This window comes from Pseudorca crassidens, chromosome 11, assembly GCF_039906515.1.
Source record: "Pseudorca crassidens isolate mPseCra1 chromosome 11, mPseCra1.hap1, whole genome shotgun sequence".
Lineage (NCBI taxonomy): Eukaryota > Metazoa > Chordata > Mammalia > Artiodactyla > Delphinidae > Pseudorca > Pseudorca crassidens.
The window spans coordinates 75,823,981-75,844,683 of NC_090306.1; the positions used below are offsets into that span (position 1 = coordinate 75,823,981).

At 41.8% G+C, this 20,703-nt stretch overlaps 2 protein-coding genes across 4 annotated transcripts in view; both read right to left on the reverse strand.

The window, feature by feature from the left end:
• The window catches only part of POC1B (POC1 centriolar protein B), a 104,199-nt gene extending 87,124 nt beyond the window's left edge, over positions 1-17,075 (reverse strand). For 2 of the 3 annotated variants that reach the window (XM_067697510.1, XM_067697511.1), the window contains exons 1-2: positions 16,738-16,900; positions 15,987-16,071 (exon numbers count right to left, since the gene is read on the reverse strand). In XM_067697510.1, the coding sequence (XP_067553611.1) occupies positions 15,987-16,071; positions 16,738-16,752 (100 nt within the window). In that variant the 5' untranslated portion in view covers positions 16,753-16,900. Of the gene's footprint in view, positions 1-15,986; positions 16,072-16,737 lie in introns of all 3 variants that reach the window. The other variant, XM_067697513.1, reaches the window with a different exon arrangement.
• GALNT4 (polypeptide N-acetylgalactosaminyltransferase 4) lies at positions 10,590-15,705 on the reverse strand. Its single transcript, XM_067697509.1, has one exon. The coding sequence runs from the start codon at positions 15,416-15,418 to the stop codon at positions 13,670-13,672; it is 1,749 nt and encodes a 582-aa protein (XP_067553610.1). The 5' UTR covers positions 15,419-15,705; the 3' UTR covers positions 10,590-13,669.
• Positions 17,076-20,703: the final 3,628 nt, after the last annotated feature.

Here is a 20,703-nt window from a genome sequence, read left to right on the forward strand (position 1 = left end):
GCAACAATTGATTAGGGGTGGCATGGGCTGGGTGGGGGGGAGGGGCAGAGGGCAGAGCCAGAGGAATGAGAACATGACACTTAACTGAGAAGGTGCCACAGGACTTGAGCCTTTACATATTTTGTCAGAAAAGGAAAAGGACATCTTAAGCAGAGTAGATGCTCAAAAATCATAAATTTAGAGTTGATGGCTACATTAAAGCAACACTTGGCTATTATCAGCCTGAGACCCGCTAAAGAGAAGTGATGAGAGGGCAGGATGAACGCGTGGTTTAAAGGACAGCAAAACCTTACAGCAAGGTGGCATTTCCAAGCCCTAATAATTATGAAACACTAGAAGCAGGGATGTCCCAATTACAACTGTGTGGCTCAGGGTACACTCTACTTTTTCTTCCAAATTTCAAGAAAACAGAAAAAAAGACTAACAATCTACAAAAAGCCCATGAATGCATTCTTATTGGAAACTCTGAAAACCAACACTGAATTTCCCTCCTTACTTCCTTAACCCTGCGCCACCAAACCCTAATACCACAATAATAAAAGGTGTTTGATTATTGGTGTCAATGTTGTACAGTGTCAACCTGGAATTTGCTTTCATACATTTCTAGTGAACCACACCCTCTATAAACATTACCACATCATTTAAAATGTCAAAGCTTGTACCTAATCGTCATCTGACTCATCTATTTTAAGATAAACTATCAAAGGGAGGAAGTTAAAAATTTAACTAGTAAATCTACCCATTAAAAAAAAAAGTATTTATATTTTATAACAATAATCTATTGTTTCAAGAAATCCTCATTAGGACAAAAGAAAGAACAAAGTCCACAGTCACCTAGGCCAGTGTCAGGTCTCTGGAGGTGACAACAAAGAGCATACTAATGGTTTGCTCTCCATAATGTCCAAAAGGCCAACAGTTATTGCGTCACCTCAAGTAGCAATAACTTTCTTTCCTCAACCCGAGCTCTCTCATTGATTTAACCAAAATCAACTACAGTTAAATGGAGGTTTGCTTTGCGAGGAATACCTTTTTCTGGAAAGAGATGGTACTGCCTCCCAATTATTGCATTTGTTGTTAAATTATCTTTTCTAACGGTAATAAATGTATATGATGCAGAATTCTAGTATTACAAGAGTATTTACCAAATTTCCTTCCAGCCCTTGGCCACCTGGTTTCCCTTCCTAGAGGCATAGTTAACATATTTGTTTAAGCACATAGGAGAGAGGATACTCATTTCATTGAGTATCCTCCCGTGTGTTTAAGCAAATATGTGTGTCAAATTACTTTTTTTTCTGGATTTTTTTCTTCCATTTTTATTGAGATATAATTGACATACAGCACTGTATAAGTTTACGGTGTACAGCATAATGATTTGACTTACACACATCAAATGATGACCACAGTAAGTTTAGTGAACATCCACCATCTCATAGAGATCCAGTAATGAAATAGGGAAAAAAATATTTTTCCTCATGAGAACTCTTAAGAGTTTACTCTCTTAACAGCTTTTATATACAACGTACAGCAGTGTCAATTATAGTTATACACCCCTAGTACTTATTTACCTTACATCTGGAGGCTTGTACCTTCTGACGACCTCCATCCAAATCCCCCTTCCCCCACCACTGCCTCTGGTAATCACAAATCTGATCTTTTTTAATGAGTTTGTTTTTTTCCTGTTGTTTCCTTGCCATTAGATTCAGGATATACACTTTTGACAAGAACACCACAAAAATTATGTTGTGCCCTTATCAGTGCATCGTTATCAGGGTACACTTGGTATCTGTCCCAGTACTGGTGAGATTAACTTTGATCACTTGGCTTAGGTAGTTTTTGCCTTGTAAAGTTAGTATTTTTCCACTTTGTAATTAATCAGTATTTTTTCGGGAGATACCGTAAACTATATAAATATCCTCTTCCTCAATAAACTGTCACCCACTAATTTTAATTAATTAATTTATTTATTTTTGGCTGCGTAAGGTCTTTGTTGCTGTGAGAGGGCTGTCTCTAGTCACGGAGACCGGGGGCTACTCTTCTTTGCAGTATGTGGGCTTCTCATTGCGGTGGCTTCTCTTGTGTGTTGCGGAGCATGGGCTCTAGGCACGTGGGCTTCAGCAGTTGTGGCGCACAGGCTTAGTTGCTCCGCGGCATGTGGGATCTTCCCGGACCAGGGCTTGAACCCGTGTCTCCTGCATTGGTGGGCGGATTTTCAACCACTGTGCCACCAGGGAAGTCCATCACCCACTAATTTTAGCATCCTTCAATGATTTTCCAACCCATTATTCTTCCTATGGTTTACTAATTAATGTTTAATTAATGAACTAATGTTTAATTTGTTAATTTGTTACTTTAAGGAAGAATCTTCTCTTTTTCTCCACTTATCTACTTATTCAGATACTTGTTCGTATCAGTGTGAACTCAGATTATTTTACTCAGTGGGTTATAATTCAAAGCTATCATTATTTATTTTGACTCATATTGTTCCAGATTTGGCTAGTAAGAGCCCCTTAAAGCTGGCCTCTGTGTCCTTCTGATATGTGTCCATCATTTTGAATACTTCCTTACTTCTAGAATTACAAGATGTTCCAAGATGTACTTTCCCTGCTCCAGCCCTGGAATAGGTCTTTTCTCCCCAAGAAGCTCTGATTCCTCTTAATAGAGAGTGGTATTTAGAAACCAAGATCTGGAAACTATGTTTGCTCATTGCTACTGCTGTGACAGCTAACAGAACTAAGAAATAAGGTATAAATAGAAATCTCAGCAGGCAGAACTAAGAAAGCAGATATAAATAGAAAGCTGTATCTATCAATATGTAGAAATGAAGATAAAGATATTAAAAACCATGAGTTCATATTGATAACTCTAATTCCATCTAACAGCACCAAATACATTCCAGCCCTCCCTCTTCTTAGATTTATAACTCTCTTCCCCCACAGTAAAAAATCTGGCTCACGTTACACTCAATATATTTTTGTTCAAGTCTAGAGCACGCAAACGGTTTCAGAATCACTAACCCACACCCCTGCAAAAAGCGGTGCTACTAACTAGAGTTCAGGGTGCAGTTTTACTCCTTTTGATCTTGCCAGCCTTGGTTTTATTCTTTATTAGAGCAAATCTACTTCAGTTTTAAATTTAGTTTTCGGGCATGCCCTTTATTTCAGATGTGGTCCTGATGCCTAAGGCCTGGCCTCCCTGGTGTCTCGCCTGAGATGCTGGGCAAGATCTCCCCTTTGTCTGAGCTAGAGCTGGAGCGCTCTAGCCCGGCATGGTCACTGGGCTCACCACTCCTCTTTCAGCCCGGCAGGAAGGGGTCTCCGATAGACCTCACACTCTCTCAACTTGCACCTCAGCCAAAACTGCAGCAGGCCCCACAGACATCTGAGGCCATGTACCCCACTCAGCAGCAGCTTCTCAGGAACCCTGCCACACGCATTCAGCCCGGACACAGGCAGAAGAACTAAGACCTCTGCTCCGCTTTGCTCTACCTCTGCTGTGCAGCAGGAAGAGTGCCCCCGGGGAGAAAGCCAAGTAGGGAGGAGCTCACCTTCGTTGCAAGAAGGTGTTTCCTTCTTGCAAGGATCACCGGTTTACATTCCCTGTTTGCTCAATGCCCGAAAACAGTTGCCTCATATGTCTCATTTTACAGTTGTTTTCAGCTGGAGGGCAAGTTTGGTTACCAGTTACTATCGTGTCTGGAGGCAGAAGTTGGCCTTAGTCTTTTTAATAGCTGCATAGTATTCTATGGTGTAGCTATACCTTAATTTATCTAAGCAGTCTACCCTATTTAGGTTGTTTACAAATGATGCTGCAATGTACATGTGTCATTTCTGACATATGCAAAATAACACTGTGATAAATGCCCAAAAGAATTATTGATGGGTCAAAGAGTACATATTTTAGAATTTACTAAAAAGGTCCATGTTCATAATATAGTATCTTTCACAACTTTATAAATTTGGATTATATTCCTCTTAGGCCTTTTCATTCCATAATCAAGAGAGTCCTAATAACTCAATCACCTCCATATAGAAATTCTTGAATTTTTCAATTATTGCAGAAGTCCCTCAATATATTTCCTACCCTCATTATGTTCTGCTTTAAAACCCACTACCAGAATGAAACTCAGCTCTCTAGTTTGAGGGCACCATGATTTTGTACTTTCTGTTGCATTTCCAGGTTCATGGTGGTCTTTGGTTCACAACAGAAACACTGGACCACCTTCTTCAGGAAAATATAAACAAGGAAATCTTCTAAGGAAATCTAAGAGAAGGAGTTCACTGTAAGTATTTTTTTTTTTTTTTTTTTTTTGCGGTACGCGGGCCTCTCACTGTTGTGGCCTCTCCTGTTGCGGAGCACAGGCTCCGGACGCGCAGGCTTAGCGGCCATGGCTCACGGGCCCAGCCGCTCCGCGGCATGTGGGATCCTCCCAGACCGGCGCACGAACCTGCGTCCCCTGCATCGGCAGGTGGACTCTCAACCACTGCGCCACCAGGGAAGCCCAACTATAAGTATTTTTAAGAAAAGAAAAATAAAATGTAATCCCCAGGCATACACATCCATAAACCCAGACAGAAGGGAGATGGTTGCACAATAAAAAGATAATATTCTAACCGTAACTAGATAAACTTTAATACCCTATCTAATACTTTCAGAATTGTTTGTACAATCCAAGCACTATATAATAGTATAATTAAGTGATGGCACTGACTTAAAATTCCTGTCTGAATGAGGGAATAATTTTCTTGCTAGCTGACACTAAGTAGTTAGCTTGCTGGTGTAAGCAGAGTCTCAGAGGAGTTGTGACTGCTTTAAGAATAATCTTTAGTAATGACAATGTGGAGAAATTTAACGTATTCAAATTCTGTATCTCGATGAGGAGTGACAATCTTAACACAAACCCTTCTCGAGTTGTCACTGTGGGCCGAGTACTTTTAAGAACTTGGTAAACATCCTTTTACATAATCCTCACAACGAGGTAGGTGACCATTATTATCCCTTTTTTACAGATGAGGAAATGAGGCTTGATGAGGTGAAGTAACTTGCCCAGAGTCACGCACGTTGAAAGGAGTAGAGCTCCGTGTTTAACCGGGTCTATCAGACTCCACAGCCGGGGCATTTAACCAAGAACCCAGTGCTTGGAGAAGCTCTGGGGATTTACTGATTATCCCCATTGGAATTACTTGGGGACCTTGTGAAAAACGTGTATTTCTAGTAAGTTACATTCTCTGGAGTAAAACCCAGGAATCTGAACTTTTGATCACTTTCTCAGTCCATTCTGATATATGTGGACATCTGAGAAATACTGCACTCTGCTACTGCCTCTCAGTGTGTACCCGAGCTTACTTTAGCGCTTGGGAGCAATTTTTAAAACTATAACAGTAGGAGGAACTTAAGTAAATCTGCTACACAGGTTGCCATCAAGAACCAGAATAGAAAAAGAATTTCTGGCAAACTTTAATTATAGTTTCACTGTGAGGAAAATAACTTAAAAATTCACAATTTCATTCTGCCTCTATTCAGAAAGAAAAAGGAGATATAAACTTGTCCTATACTGTCATTTACTCTACAAACGTCCCACAGATTAAATAGGGAATGAATCGATGACAGGGTAACCTTGAACACAAAAAGAGGAAAAGGTGACAACATCAATGTTAAAATATATCGTTTTAAATGGAAACTTCTAAAGTGCAGCTCAGATTGTGCACGTCACATGAAAATGCTCTTAAACTCTTCTAACACTTGTATAAACTTAAGTGTGCCCCTCTGGGAAACTGCCCTAATGGAAAAGAGTGTGGCTCCAGAGGCCGACTGGAAGTCAGGCTCACCCAAGCTCTGCTGCTTACTAGCTATACCGCCTCAGCAAAGTTACTCAACTTCCAGTTTCTGTCTGCATAAAGAGGGATGGTATTTCACAGGTGGTCATTTTTTCCCATCCTCTCCTCTCTGATCACCTTCCAACTCATCCTGTGAAACCCAAGAGCCCACCACCTTCCAAGAGGCTACTGAGTATAAATCCACCATGCTTCATGCTGTTTCCTCCAGTCATGAGCAGGAATTTAAGCCTTCAGCCTCTCTGGTCATCAATTACCCTGCACTATCTCCCATAATGCTCCAGATAGCCCCTTAGCTGACCCTGGTACCCATGCCTGCTCTCCTTCCCCAAAGCTACCACGGGCCAGAGAAACACCCACTACATGATCCCTCTTGTATACACATCCTCCTCTCTGAAAGTCCCTCCTCCTACTAACCTACTTACACTTTGACTCTGCTCGGGGACATCAAGTTCCCTGCAGCCCTTTCAAGCAACAATCATTTTCTCTTTCACACTTCAGGTCTTTCTCTCCGTTCTAACTCCTGGTATTATTAGTTCATTCAACAGATATCTCACCCCTACCACATGTAAGGCATGGTGGGCGGGGTGGGGAGAGTCCTGAGTAACGATACAGGCAAAAATCTCTGAATAGGGAGCTTAATTTTTTTTTTTTAATTTAAGTTTGTGTGAAGCTTTATTTCATTTACGTAACTTCTTTGGGTTTCAGTAGATGCATTGTTTTAATGAACATTTCAATAAATGCAAAATCAAATATGCTGGCAGGTCACAAACTTATCTGAAAATTGCAGGAGAGCTCTTGACTCGGGCAGCATTTTCAAGTGCTAAAATCTATATTGCATCTCAGACACAGGATCTTAATGGAAGAAAATATCTTTCTCCAAAGCCATGTGAACAGTACACCTATCACCGTTCTCCCAGCAAAATCTGCTTTAGCCATGATAACACCCAAAGCAAAGACCAATGATTATCTTGCCAGCACTTGTCCATGTGCCTCTTTGTGCTGAGCTACTTTATTTGTAAAACAGGGAGCCCTGGTATAGGCTTAAATTTAAGCAGAGAAGAGGGAAACAAGTCAATTAGCAGGCAAGCATATCACTTTAAATTGTGCTAAGAGACATGAACGATAAAGCAGGATGTCACATGAGAATTTTTCATGGGCATAGAATACTTTATTCAGATGGAGTAATCAGTGGCATTTTAAGTGGAGGCGTGAAGCACAGGAAGGAGCCAGCCAACCAGAGTGAGGTGGTGATGAATATTTCAGACTAAAGGGACAACCAGGCCTCTCCAAAGACCTTTTCTTCCATGCTTCCTCAGCAGCCCATTCCATGGTCAAACCCTGGATTTTGTCGCCAGCAGAACCAACACTTCCCTGATTGCTAAATGAAACCCACTACCCTTTGATAACATGCTTTTCTTATAGCTTCTTTTCTGGATGAGCTTCTAAGTCATCCAGAACTCCAATCCATTGACCTATGTTCTCCACTGAGGCTCTCTATCACTATCTTCATTTCACTATCTGATTTATAATCCTCACTTCTCTCCTTATCCAAATTATAAACCCCTTCTTACACATATATTCAATCTTTTGACTTTTCCTCCTTCCTTTAAATTCCCCTGGCAAAATCCCAGTCGCTCTGCCTTTTCTGAGACTATATCTGTGCCAGTGAGAATTGCTAGACACACTCCCAGGAAGACTGGAAATACTATAAATTCATGATCGCTAATTGCACACGGATCTTCCACACTACCCAGTGGTGCTCAATTCTATAACAGTTCGCTTCCCCACTCTTTCTAATGACTATTTAATATCTTCTTCTCTCTCTTCTACATTTTTACTCCACTCTATCTACACCTTGGCTTTCATAATACCTTACTATAATGGGTTCCCCTCCTATTTTTCCGACTATTCCTTCTTTGATTCTTTTGTCATTTCCTCTTCTGATCCAAAGGTTGGAGAGCCTTAGGACTCAGAAATGGACCATTTGCCCTCATTGTTCTATGTTTTTCCCAGGTGACCTCATCTATTCCCATGACTTTAAATACCATTTGTATGCTAGTAACTCCCAAATTTCTCTTTCCCAGGCTATCACCGAGTTTGAAGACCACCATCCTAGTCTGAACCACCATCATCTCCTGCTGATATAATAGCTCCTAACTGATTTCTCTACTCACAGTGGTTCAATCTCCACGTAGTAACCAGAGTGATCTTTTTGAGGTATAAATCATATTGTATCATTCCCTCATTTAAAATCCTTCAACAAATTTCCATGACTCTCAGAACAAAAGCCTAAAACATGCCCTCTTAGTTTCCTGTGGCTGCCATAACAAATTACCAAAAGCTTGGAGGCTTAAAGCAACAGAAATTTATTCTCTCACGGTTCTGGAGGCCAGAAGTCCAAAATCAAGGTGTTGGCAGGACCACACTCCCTCTAAAGGCTCTAGAGATTTCATTCCTTGCCTTTTCCAGCTTCTGGCGCCTCCAGGAGCTCCTTGGCCAGTGGCTCTATCATTCCGATCTCTGACTTCATGTGGCCTCCTCCTCTTATCTCCTCTGTATGTCTCATTTTAGGGCCCACCCAGATAGTTCAGGAGGATCCCTGCTCAAGATCCTTGATTACATCTGCAAAGACCTTTTCTTTCAAATAAAGTCACATTTACAAGTTCCAGGGATTAGGACATGGACATATCTTTTGGGGGGTCGCCGTTTAACCCACTATAGCCTCCAAAGACAACTCAAGCTGCCTCGGCCTCCCCCTGCAATTTCACCTCCTAAAGCTCTCTTTCTTCCTTTGTTTACAGGCTCTACCCATTCTGGCCTTCTTTTATTTCCTTGATCAAGGACAAGCTCTTTCCCACCCTTGATTTTTGCTTATTCTATTCTGTCTCTAGTCTTTGCCTAGCTAGCTCCTCCTTCAGGTCTTGAGCTAAATCTAACTTCCACGGAGAAGTGTTCTTTGACCCCATAAACTTAAGTACTTTGCCCCAGTTTTCATCCCTCAAAGAAACCTGTTCCTTTTCTTCACAGCATTTGGTTGTTTTCCAGTTTGAAGTTGTATCTGCACATGATTTGTATGTTTACTTGTTAATATCTGTCTCTATCACTGGACTGTGAATTCTTCCTACCATCATAAGAAGCACACCTGTTTTGTACATCTCTGTATGTACACCCAAGCATAAGACAGCACCTGACACATAGCAGAATTAACTTTAAAGAAAAAAAAAAGAGTACTAAGTAAATAGAGTACCTCCTATTCCTTTTATGAAGAGGATTAGATAAGTGTAAATAAATGGGTTAGAATGATGATCAGACAGCTGAGGACACTGCTGGCCTGCAGCAGACATCCCTTCCCAGCCAGCCTGGGAAATGATCAAGTTGGGCACAAAAGGAAAAGTAGTATATGACTACTAACTAGCAAGTTAGAAGGAGTTCTCTAGTCTTCAGTTCTGCCACAGACAATTATATACTCTGGGAACTCGTTTCACCTTTTATAATAATCTCTACCTCCTGTTCAAAAGGATTGAGGTTTTTTTGAAATCTTAAGAAAAAACTCCAATACAAACTGGTTTCCACCTGCACCCTCATACGAAGCTCGGAGATTCACATATTTATCTAACTTCCTTAATTCTGCTGAATTACAGCATGACTCAAGTATCAACAATAAATACTGCTGGCCTGTTTTAAAGTCTAGTATGCACAGAGGGACAGAGAAAAGAGCAATCTTTTCTGAGACACATGAAATTCTCCAGCCTCTTTTTCTCCCCTGAACTTTTTTTTAATTGAGATACAATTCACATACCACAAATTCACCCTTTTAAAGTGTACAATTCAGTGTTTTGCCCAAAGTTGTACAACCACTGTCACTAATTCCAGAACATTCTCATCACCATCACCACACCCTCCAAAAAAACCCATCCTCATTAGCAATCATTCTGTATTCCTGCCTCCCCCAGGCCCTGGCAGCCACTAATATTGTCTCTACGGATTTTCCAGTGTTTTCTAACGTTCATGAAACTGAAACACAGAGAGATGAAATGATCTGCATAGGGTTGCAGTCACTTAGAAACTTACTAGCAAGATTATATTACTCATTATTAGGAAGATCATAACATATATTTACAGTAACGTTTTAAACTGTACATAAAAAAAAAGATCAGTGAAAATATGTTTAGCTTGACTACACATATCCTAAATGTGGCTATAAGACATCTGATATACAAAGCGGAGTCCTTGGGCTGGTGATGCTCAGGCAGTGTTTCAGGCCAGGGAGAGGCAGGGGTGGAGGGTGTTTGGAGGGAATCACTAAAAGAGGGACAGAGATGCTACCGGTGGACAGGAATTGCACTTAGGGACAGGGTGATGCAGAGAGAAGGTTGAGGGAAATGGGAAGCTATGCAGTTTACAGGACAGACATTTCTTTTCGGCCCAGGGTTCTGAAATTTGTGCTAAGGTGCCCACGTACCCACTTGCCTCCTTCTATAGTGTCCCCAATTTGTCCCAGAGATCTCCGATCATTTCCAGTTTGTTTATGAGTAGTTAATGCACGAGTAGTGTTAACACCACTTCAGAATACTTGCTGGTTAATGACACTTTGCAAGATAATACATGAAATTCAACTTTTTAAAATATTCTACTGCCTGCATTGTCAAATAAGTAAAATAATTACAAGCTAACTTACTTCTATTACCATCAATAAATGTGTACACAGGAAGAGTGACCCCAGGGACTAAAATCATCAGAATCCATTTGCAAAAATAATTAGGCACACATTTTATTTTATATGTCTTAATCAATATTGCAAATACCATTAACAAACGGAAAAAAGGATGGAAACCGCTCATCACACACAAAAAAATTCATCGTTCAAAAGAGATTAATCTGAACCTCAACATTCCTTGTGCTCATTTTAAAACATTATTAAAACATCAATGGAAAAGGACAAAAAAGTCAAAACTAAGTATTTTATTAATTAAAATTGAGACCCTAAACCAACTAAAATTACACAACTGAAAAATAACCTCCTATCATCAACCTAGAAAAGTGAGATTTGCCAACAATTAATGAATACTCAGGAGCCTACTACTGGGTGCACAGACAAATTTTCGTTTACAAACAAGTTATTCTGAGTTATAGAGATCCTGTAGATGACCAGATTATCATTTTTTTAAATGGCTGCTAAAAATGACTATTTACTCAACATATTCATAGAACTGAACACTAAATAACATAGTGACCATTTAAAGTTGAAACTTCTTGTCTACCAAATTTTTTATAAAACTGTTTTTAAGCATATAAATTAAAAGATCAACTCTTAATTATCTACTGCAAAAGAGAGCTTTGGTACCAATAAATTAGAAGTAGGCAATCAAAATATACTTTGTAGTTTTACAGTGTATTTTAGGAATTAAATTGGAAATGCCTATATATGAAAATTGGGTCTCATTCTTCCGTTACCTACATTACTGTGAGGAATGAACAGCCCACTGATTCCAAATTACTGATATAAATAAAACACTAGCCTAAAATTTCTTCCAAAAAGATTAACAGGTCACACCCTGCAATTTAGGCAAAAGGTAAATAAAGAATTAAGCGCTTTACTTTTCAATGCTCCCTTTTTTTTCGATGGGAGCAGCAAGATTCTAGAATAAAAATAATTCCAGTAAGTACATTTAGAATATGTCAATCTTAGTTTCCCATTTGATAGGGGGCTAAGAAGAACAACAAAAATAAATAAAAAGAGAAAGGGTGATTTTAAAGACGAAAAGGCAGACTGAGCAAGGGGTGAGGGTGCATATGGGTTTAGGAGCATATCTGCTGCCAATTAACCACATCAGAGCAGATTACAAACCCTCCTAAATTGTACCCAGGGCCATGCACACTGCACATGGAATCTGGACAATTCTTTGCTGCATAACATACAGAAAGTTATTAACACATTTTTATTTTAAGAAACAAAAGAGAAACAAAATATTCAAAATACATAGCAATTTTACTTTTTGAAATGGTTATCCTACAAACTTTTCTTAAATTTAGATTTTGCAAAGTTCCTACTCTCCAAGTCATCAAGTAGACACCGAAAACAACTTCCGAGTACTGTGGACTGATGCTTTATGGAGCATGCATTTTTCACAAATCTAGAACACAACGAACTAATTAAGATTTAATTCTGAATTCAGCCTATGATTGAATTCTGGATACAACATTAGAATAAAACCAGTAAAAATAATTTTTTTAAGTATGTTTACTTCTTGCATAATTTAGTTTGGAAAATATTCATATTCTTAACCCAAAAGATAACTTTTAGAGTTTGAAAGATTAAAGATAAAAAACAAAAATTGGTTCAGCAATTGTCAAAATAAAATGAATACAAACACTGACCACAACTCTCCATTCAATCCAAAATAAACCACTTCAGTTGAGCTCAGCTCACTTAATTTTTAAAACCATTTCTTTTTTTCCAGCTTCATAACTGGACTGAACGTTGCACAACAACATTACCTACGTTAGCAGGGAGGAAATAAAGGTGTTGTAAAGATTGCACAGTGACTGAATGTACAAGCATAACATTTCAGAGCTGGAGAGATCTTCAAGACCTGCTCCAGCACCCACATTTTACAGATGAGAAACTGAGGCCCAAACTAAGTCAATCAAATGACTTGACCAAAGTCACAATCATCGGCTGAGCCATTCATTCAGTCAGTCATTCACCCACAACTACTGACAGCTGCCTAAGCACCAGGCTCAGGGTTAGGTGCAGAAAACAACCTGGAAGGCAGCATCCACCATTGCCAAGGCTATCTTTTCCCCTTGTTTTCTTAAAATTGATCCTTAAAAGTCCTAATCAGCAAGAAGTCTGTAGGAGTGTTCCACAGCCTTTGTAGATGTGGGCCCACTTTCAGTTTCACACATTTCAGTAAATGCAGCTGTCCTCTATTGTGTTAATTTTAAGTGATTAAGCATTTACTTTAAGTGATTAAGCATTAACAAAGAGAAGCACAGTATTCTGAATGAGTCCCTCTCCAATACATTCATAACTTAAGGAAGTGCAATCAGAAAATGCCCTACACACACAAACAAGTTAACAGAGAGGACAGCTTACAAAATCAGAGTGATGTGAGGTATCAATATAGGTCAGTTAAGTCCAATAGCTCAAGTTTGCAGTCTGGAATGTAAATATCTCTCATTTCATTCAGATATGGGTATATTTTTCTGAGATGTCTGTATGTTAAAAAGACCTCTAAACTTACATTCAAATTCACATCTAATGACACATATGTCTAAACCAGGTCCTTCTCCTTAAGATTAACTTTCCTTGATTTCTATTTGAGTAAAGGAAAATTAGAATTAAAAAAATAAACAAAACCTAAAATTTAATGTGCTGGCTAAAGGAAATTCAAATTCTATGTACAATAAAAATAGCAATAGCTCAAACTGCACATTTCTGAGTTGTTTTTTTGGTTTTTTTTGATGGGATGTGCAGTGAACTTACCCATCAAAATAAATCATCCCTCGTTTTGCATGGACTTTTACGTTCTTTAACATTAAGTCCGGCACTTAAATGTTTTGTGTATCTCAAGTCAAATTCATTAAGAAGAGACCATATTGACAAAGCTCTTAAATAAAACCCATAAGTAAGGCACTTTGAAATATTAAACAGCAGCTCTCTGTGTACCCAGTTTCAGTGTTTTTACCAAAATGATCCACAGCTTTTACAGAGCTCTTGCAGATGACCACTGGGTGAATGCTGATAAACTTAATCTTCACTGAGGCTCTCTGAAGGCTGACTTTGCTCAAGCTATCGTCAGCTCAGGACGAGAAAGTGCTGTTATGCTCTTCTATTTCTCAAACTTCCAGATTTGATTTTTATCTAGAGCATCACAAGTTCTCATTTGAACATCAGGTCGGCCCTCAGGTGTCCGGTAAGCACTAAGACACAGTCCTGAGTGGGGATGAAAAATGGTTCCATCTTCTTTAAAATACCAAATAATGTTTGCTGGAACAGGAAACCCATCTCTGGGACAATTTTGCATTCCCACGTGACTTTTTTGCTCAGGAACCTCTGCACATAACTCTGTCACTGAATTAAACCTTATTTCTTTGTTCGAAGTATATTCAAAGAATTGATTGCCTCCTTGACCATGGCATCCAAACAGTGAAAGGTTAGCACCTGTGGGGTTGTTGTCAGGAGAATTATAATCTAAACATTCAGAAGAGATCCCAATACTGCGAATAGCTCCGTGCCAGCCTGGCCTATCCTCTGGAACATGTAAATTAGAAAACACATTTTTCAAATACCAGTCGAAGCTCTTGCACCTCAGCCGTTCTCGTAATAACTTTCTTTCAGAAATATCGCCATAAGCTTCTTTCCTTGCTGGAGGGTTTCGATTGTAGAAATGCTCTTTGTACCCGTCCATCCACACTTCCGCTGCCCGAGCAGTATTCTGCAGGAAATTGGGCCGAGCATATGGCGCCCGCTTGGGGAAAACGTGGCCCACGTGAGAACAGGGGTGGATCTCCAGTTTACCTCCACACTGCCACACCCTAAAAGACAGCTCCAGATTTTCACCTCCCCACACTTCCATCCCAGTGTCATAAGTTCCAAGGTACTGAAAATATTTTTTGCTGACAGCAAACAGTCCTCCAGCCATGGTGGGTGATCTGATTGGGTCAATTCTCGATTTCCTCCTCTCCCTTTCATGTTTGGGGACAGAATGCCACTGGAACGTTAGACGCCAGTCAAACCCACCAATCATGGGCTCCCCAGTCTGCATATAGAATTCAAAAGTATTCCAATCAATGGTGTCTATAACAGGACAAACAATTGCTGTTTCATCTTTAGCAATCCTTTCCAAAAGTGGCTCCAGCCAACCAGTATTACACTCACAGTGACAATCCAGGAAAGTGAGGACATCCCCAGTGGCAAAAGTGGCCCCAATCAGACGGGCCCTAACCAGCCCCTCCCGCTTATTTGTTCTAATCAAGCGGACTCTATCGAGATTGCTGATATAAGTTTCAAGTTGTGTCTTCAAATAAACTCTGTCGCTCAAGTCATCGACTAAGATGATCTCCTTCAAAAGGACTGCAGGAGAAGTTTCTAAAACACTGTGGATGGTGCGGAGCAAAGTCGACCAGGCTTCATTATAGAAAGCAACGATAACAGAAGTGGTGGGAAGTCTCCTATAGTTAAATTTCTTGGATTTACACTCATACATTCTTTTATCCTCTATGTGGCGGTGCAGGGAAATCCTGTCACTGAGGTAAATATTAATGGCATATCTCTCAATGAGTTCTTCTTGCTGCTTCAGTTCACCCTCCTTGAGCTGGAGTGTGCTGGCCTTCCCCCACTCCCCAAGTGCATGGGAATCTGCAGGGGGCTTCTCATAAAGCGGTCGAGACAAATCCACTGCTTTCTCCCCGGAGTCTGAGAGCTGTCTTGGGCCCCGCTCCCTGGTAAGGCCGGCTCCTGGGGAGGCATGGAGAGTGGAGACGGAGAGTTCCACCAGGAGATAGGCCACTGTTAAAAGCGCCAGCAGCAGGCAGCTTTTGCCTGCCCACGTCCACCTCACGGCCATCCGGATCCTCATTGCTGGGGCGCGGACGCGGCCACCAGAGCCACCACGCAGGGGAAGGGCTGCGGGACCCGACGCTGGAATTCCGGGCTCAGGTAGAAGCGAACTTCCCAGCAGGTTCCTCCTTTCATGCAGGCGCTCGGCTCCTTTCCAGCCGCGGGGGCTCCCCGGGGGTCACTTAAGACCACCCCGTGCTCGGCCTCCGGAACAGCCCCAACGCCTCTCTCCCCACTTCCTCCTGCTGGTCTCACAACTTTTCACAAACTCTCCAGCCAACACCCCTCCCTCCCGGGGCCGAGGACAAACTCCGCCCCTTCCCACTTACTCCTCCTGGTGGTTAGTTCGCGAAAGTCGTCGGCCAGGCCCAAGCCTACAGGCGACCCTGCGGGGCCGGGCTGTGGGCCGGGATGACCAAGGTGGCCCCAGCTCGGGCCCACTCTGGCTCCGAATGCATCTCGGCCGCTTTCAACACCACCTCCACCCATACGTCCTCAGTGGTTCTCGCGGGGGCCCGGCGTGGACAGGAGGCAAGGGTTCTGACCGGTTGAGCGTCTCATTACAAAAAGAAAAAAAGAAAACTTACCAAGTTGTTTGCCGTCGGGACTAAAGTCCACGGAGGTGATCGCCGCTTTGTGGCCCTTAAAATAGCGCTGCAGAACGGGGTCCTCCTGGGAAGGAAAGTTGTCAAGTTTTGAAAGCAGATGCTGACCTCGAATTTGGGGGGGTCGGGCATCAACGCTGTCCCCTCCCCCGGAGGCCGGCCCGGGAACGGCCGCATCGAAGGTGGGTGTGCAGAGCAGGAGCGCCCCGCGCGAGCACACGCGGCCACCGCTACAGGGGGACGCCGAGCGCCAACTTCCCCAGCAGAGCCGGCCGAATCCTCCACTCGCGCTTCCCAGAACCGAGCGCACGCGAGGGACCACCTGGGCAGCTCCATTTAAATGCACGTTCCGGGACCCCGCCCGCTGGCACGCAGTCACAGGTGCGAGGCGGGATCCGGGCTTCGGTACTTTTCAAAAACTTCCCAGGTGATTCTGACGCAGGCTCTCCACGGAAACCCTCAGAATTCTGGGGTCCATGGAGCTGCCGTGGCTGTCGGAACTCCGGGACTCGGGGAGGAGTGCCCGGGAGCTCGGCCAGGGCTCTGCGCTCCCGGTGTCCCAGTGGCAGAGGACGAGTCACCGGCGCCCCGAAGCGAGGGGCGAGGAGCTAGCGGCTCGGGACCCAACTGAGGACGTCTGCCTCCATCTCCCGCCAGGTGCGGGCGCGGCCCCGACCTGGCTCCCCAGCCGGCGGGACCGGCTCTGGGGAGGCGCACCCCAGCCCGTCCTTACCGGGGCGGAGGCCATGGGGGGAGCGGTTGGCTCCTGGCTCCTGCCCCCTGCCCCCTGCCCGTGTGGGGAATCGGGGAAAGGGAAGGGGCGAGGTAAGAAGGGGGACCTTGCGGCGCCCGGAACAGTCTGCCCGGAGCGGCAGCGCCTCGCGGTCACTACAACAACGGCCCACTCAAACCCCGCGCTCCAGGCATGGCCAGCCGAGCCCCGAGGCTCCGCCCGCGCCGTAGAGAGCCTGGCCTCCGCCACCTGGCAAGCGGGAAGCCCCGGGGTCAGGTGCCGGCACACATCAAAGCCAACTTTTACTAACACCTGCGCTCCCCACGACTTGACACAAGTAGGAGGGTAGTAACCGGGATAGAAAAGAGACCGATGCGTGGGAGAGGGTAATGAGCCTGTGATCGATGCAATCAGAGTTCTATTACACGTTAAAGAGACAGCCCGCGCGAATTTCAAGCTGGTCCCAGACAGCTTATGACGCACAAGAGAGTTTGATGCGAAATGGGGCCGCTTGCTATTTATTAATATACCCAAAGGAACTAAACCTCTGGAGGACAGGCTTGAATTTATTTAATCACAAGTTTTCACACAATGCCTGGCTTGTTGTAAATACTGTATAAACGTGATGAATGAATTAGTTGTGAATCCACTTAATGTTTTTCTGCTGTGCGTTTTCTATTCCAATCTCATTTGCATATGCTTTAGAGCAGCAAATTGATACAGCAGCATATTTAAACTTTTTAGGAAGACGTAGAAAGGAACATATTGTTTTGTTTAAATTATTGGGCAGTATAGTAACAATAGCCTTTGCTACAGTAGGCTTTCTTGCACAGAATATCATTGAGCTTCAGCAACACTATGAAGTTAATAGAGTTACAAAATGTTACCAACCTTTACAAATTATAAACTTGATTCTTATTTTAATTTAATTATCAACGATCACACACAGCTCTTCCAGTTCCAAGTCCATACCCTTTTTTACCCTGCCTCAAAGCTTGAAGGACTCAGCTGAAAATTATATACAGAAGATTCTTGGCAGCATAAGATGGCATAATAGACCACAGCTGGTAAGATACACATTCTATGCAAATGAAAGATAAACTATACACCAAAATTACAGATTAACTAGTTGTCTAGTGATAGAATTTAGTTTTAATGAGTACTATACATAGCAATCAAGCAAGTAGGAAATAGCTTTAGACTGCAACATTAGTTCAAGTATATGTTTGTCGAATATCTCCTGTATATTTGGCTCTGAGGAGTACAAAGGTGACTGAGGTATTTTCCCGGCCTTTAAGAACTCAACAATCTAGGTTTCTGAGTCTCATATTTTAACATGAATAATGATGATTTAGGGCAGGGGTCCCCAACTTCTGGGCCGCGGACCGCTGCAGGTCCGCGGCCTGTTAGGAACCTGGCCATACAGCAGGAGGTGAGTGGCGGGTGAGCCAGCAAAGTTTCATCTGCCGGCCCCCCATCGCTCCCTTGCTCGCATTACCGCCTGGACCTTCCCCCCACCTCCCCTGCCACACATACACACACTCACCCCCCGTGGAAAAATTGTCTTCCACAAAACCGGTCCCTGGTGCCAAAAAAGTTGGGGACAGCTGATTTAGGGGACCTCATTCCCCAAAATGCTGAATCAGCATATAGGGGGTGGGATCGAGGACCCTATAGATGTAATAAGCCCCTTAGGTGATTGCCATGGGAGTCTCAGCTGTGTACATTGGGAAACATTGCTCTAGTTTAGGAGGTGATGTGTCCAGATTGTTGATACCAGCAATTTATCAGCAAACTGTGGCAGGACTCTAAGCTTTGCTACTTATTCCCAGTCTAGGTTTGACTTTTTTTTTTTTAAAAAAAGAGCAATATATTTAAAAATAATGCTGGATGCTGGTGGGAATGTAAAAGGATATAGCACTGGGGAAACAGTTTGGCAGTTCCTCAAAAAGTTAACTCCTAGGTATATACCCAAATGTATTAAAAACAGGGACTGGAACAGATACTTGTACACCAATATTCGTAGCAGCATTACTCACAATAACCAATAAGTGGAAATAATTCACGTATCCAACACGTGAATCAATAAACAAAATGTGATACCTACATAAAATGGACTGTTATTCAGTCATAAAAAGAAATTTTGATACATGTTATAACATGGGTGAACCTTAAAACGTTAAGCTAAGTGAATAAGCCAGACATAGAGGAACATATATTGTATGATTCCACCTATATGAGGTACCTCAAATACATGGATTCATAGAGAGAGATAGTGGAATGGAGGTTACCAGGGGATGGGGATAAGAATGGAGAGTTATTGCTTAACGGGTGTGGAGTTTCTGTTTGAGATGATGTTCTTCCAGTTTTGTTGAGATATAACTGAATTACAGCACTGTATAAGTTTAAGGTATACAACATAATGAGTTGACTTTCATACATCATGAAATGATTATCACAGTAGGTTTAGTGAACATCCATCATCTCATATAGATACAAAATAAAAGGGTACGCAGCTAAGGAAGTGGCAGAGCTTTAGATTTTAGTGGGCACTTCCAGACTCCACCTCTTAATCACTAAGTCATGATGCCTTTTTTGTGCTTGCAAGGGTATGATAAATGTAAAATTCTGTATCCTACCTAATGCTTTACCAGTTTACAAGTTTTACAAAAGAAAAAAATGTAACACCTTTATTTCCATTCCACTGTCCTCATTTATTACTCCCAAATGCCCCTCCCATGATTCTCTTCCATATTTGATTTTATTTCTTTTTGCTCTTCCTAACCTTTGCAAACAGCAAAAGCTCAGAGGTGGATATTTGGAAATGTGGCCCAAGTTCGGGATTTTTTTTCTAACCCTAAGCCTGCTTCAGTTCATGTAATTCTACTTGCTACAGTAATTATTTGGGACCACCTCAAATTGCAAATTTATTAATCTGGATGGGAGTCACAATATTTAAAAATCTAAGGTGTCATTGGAGGCCAGGTACAAAGGTCGGGTAAAACTGACTCTTTAATTAGCCCTCCTTTTCCAGATCCCCTTCAAATCAGAAATTGAATTTATCCACTTGAACACTACAAAGGGTTGTTTCTGTTTTAGCACGAGTCATTCCGAGGTTACTTCCCTTCAAAGTGGAGAATTCAGGCATAGCCCAAAAGTGCCATCTACTGTTCATTTCCCTATGTGGCACTTGGACTGAAAGTATAGTTGACCCTTGAACAACATGGGTTTGAACTGCACAGGTCCACTTATACGTGGATTTTTTTTAAATATTGGAATTTTTTTTTAAAATTTGCAACAATTTGCAAAAAACTTTCTAGGCTACTTTTTTGTAGCCTAGAAATCTCAAAACATTAAGAGAAATTTAGGTATGTCATGAATGAATAAAACTATGTAGATTAGTCCATCCTTCATAGGCATAAGGTGAGTGATATTGAATATTAAATTAATCATGTATTAGTCTTCTTACTGTTTTATAACTTTGCTTTCAAAGAATTACATTACCATATGGTATGCCTCTCTCTTGTAATTAGAGAAACTGCATTATCAGCCAATAATCACAGGTGTTTCTTTAAATGTAACAATGTTTCCAATACTGTACTCTGAATATGACTGTATGCCATAAAATTTTTATATTGATTCATTCATTTAGTGTATAGCCTAGGCTACCATGAAGCATTTGCATTGATTGCACTAGACTACACGATAAAGCAATGATATCGCTGCTGCTTCATTATCAATGCATGAATCGTTATACCTGAAAATAAACATGGATTTCCTTTTCACATTATCTTTTCATTTTTGATGTCTAGTGTTAGTAATATGTATAAGATATACAGTGGTTTGTATTATATAAGATAATATTGATGTAGATACAGGCAGATGATTCATCTTGTAAACAGATGACCTAAACTTATGGTATTGATAAATATAGTACAGTACTGTAAATGTATTTTCTCTCCCTTA

Coding starts and splice junctions, on each gene's coding strand:
- GALNT4 (XM_067697509.1), bottom strand. CDS start 15,418: ATGAGGATCCGGATGGCCGTGAGGTGGACGTGGGCAGGCAAAAGCTGC.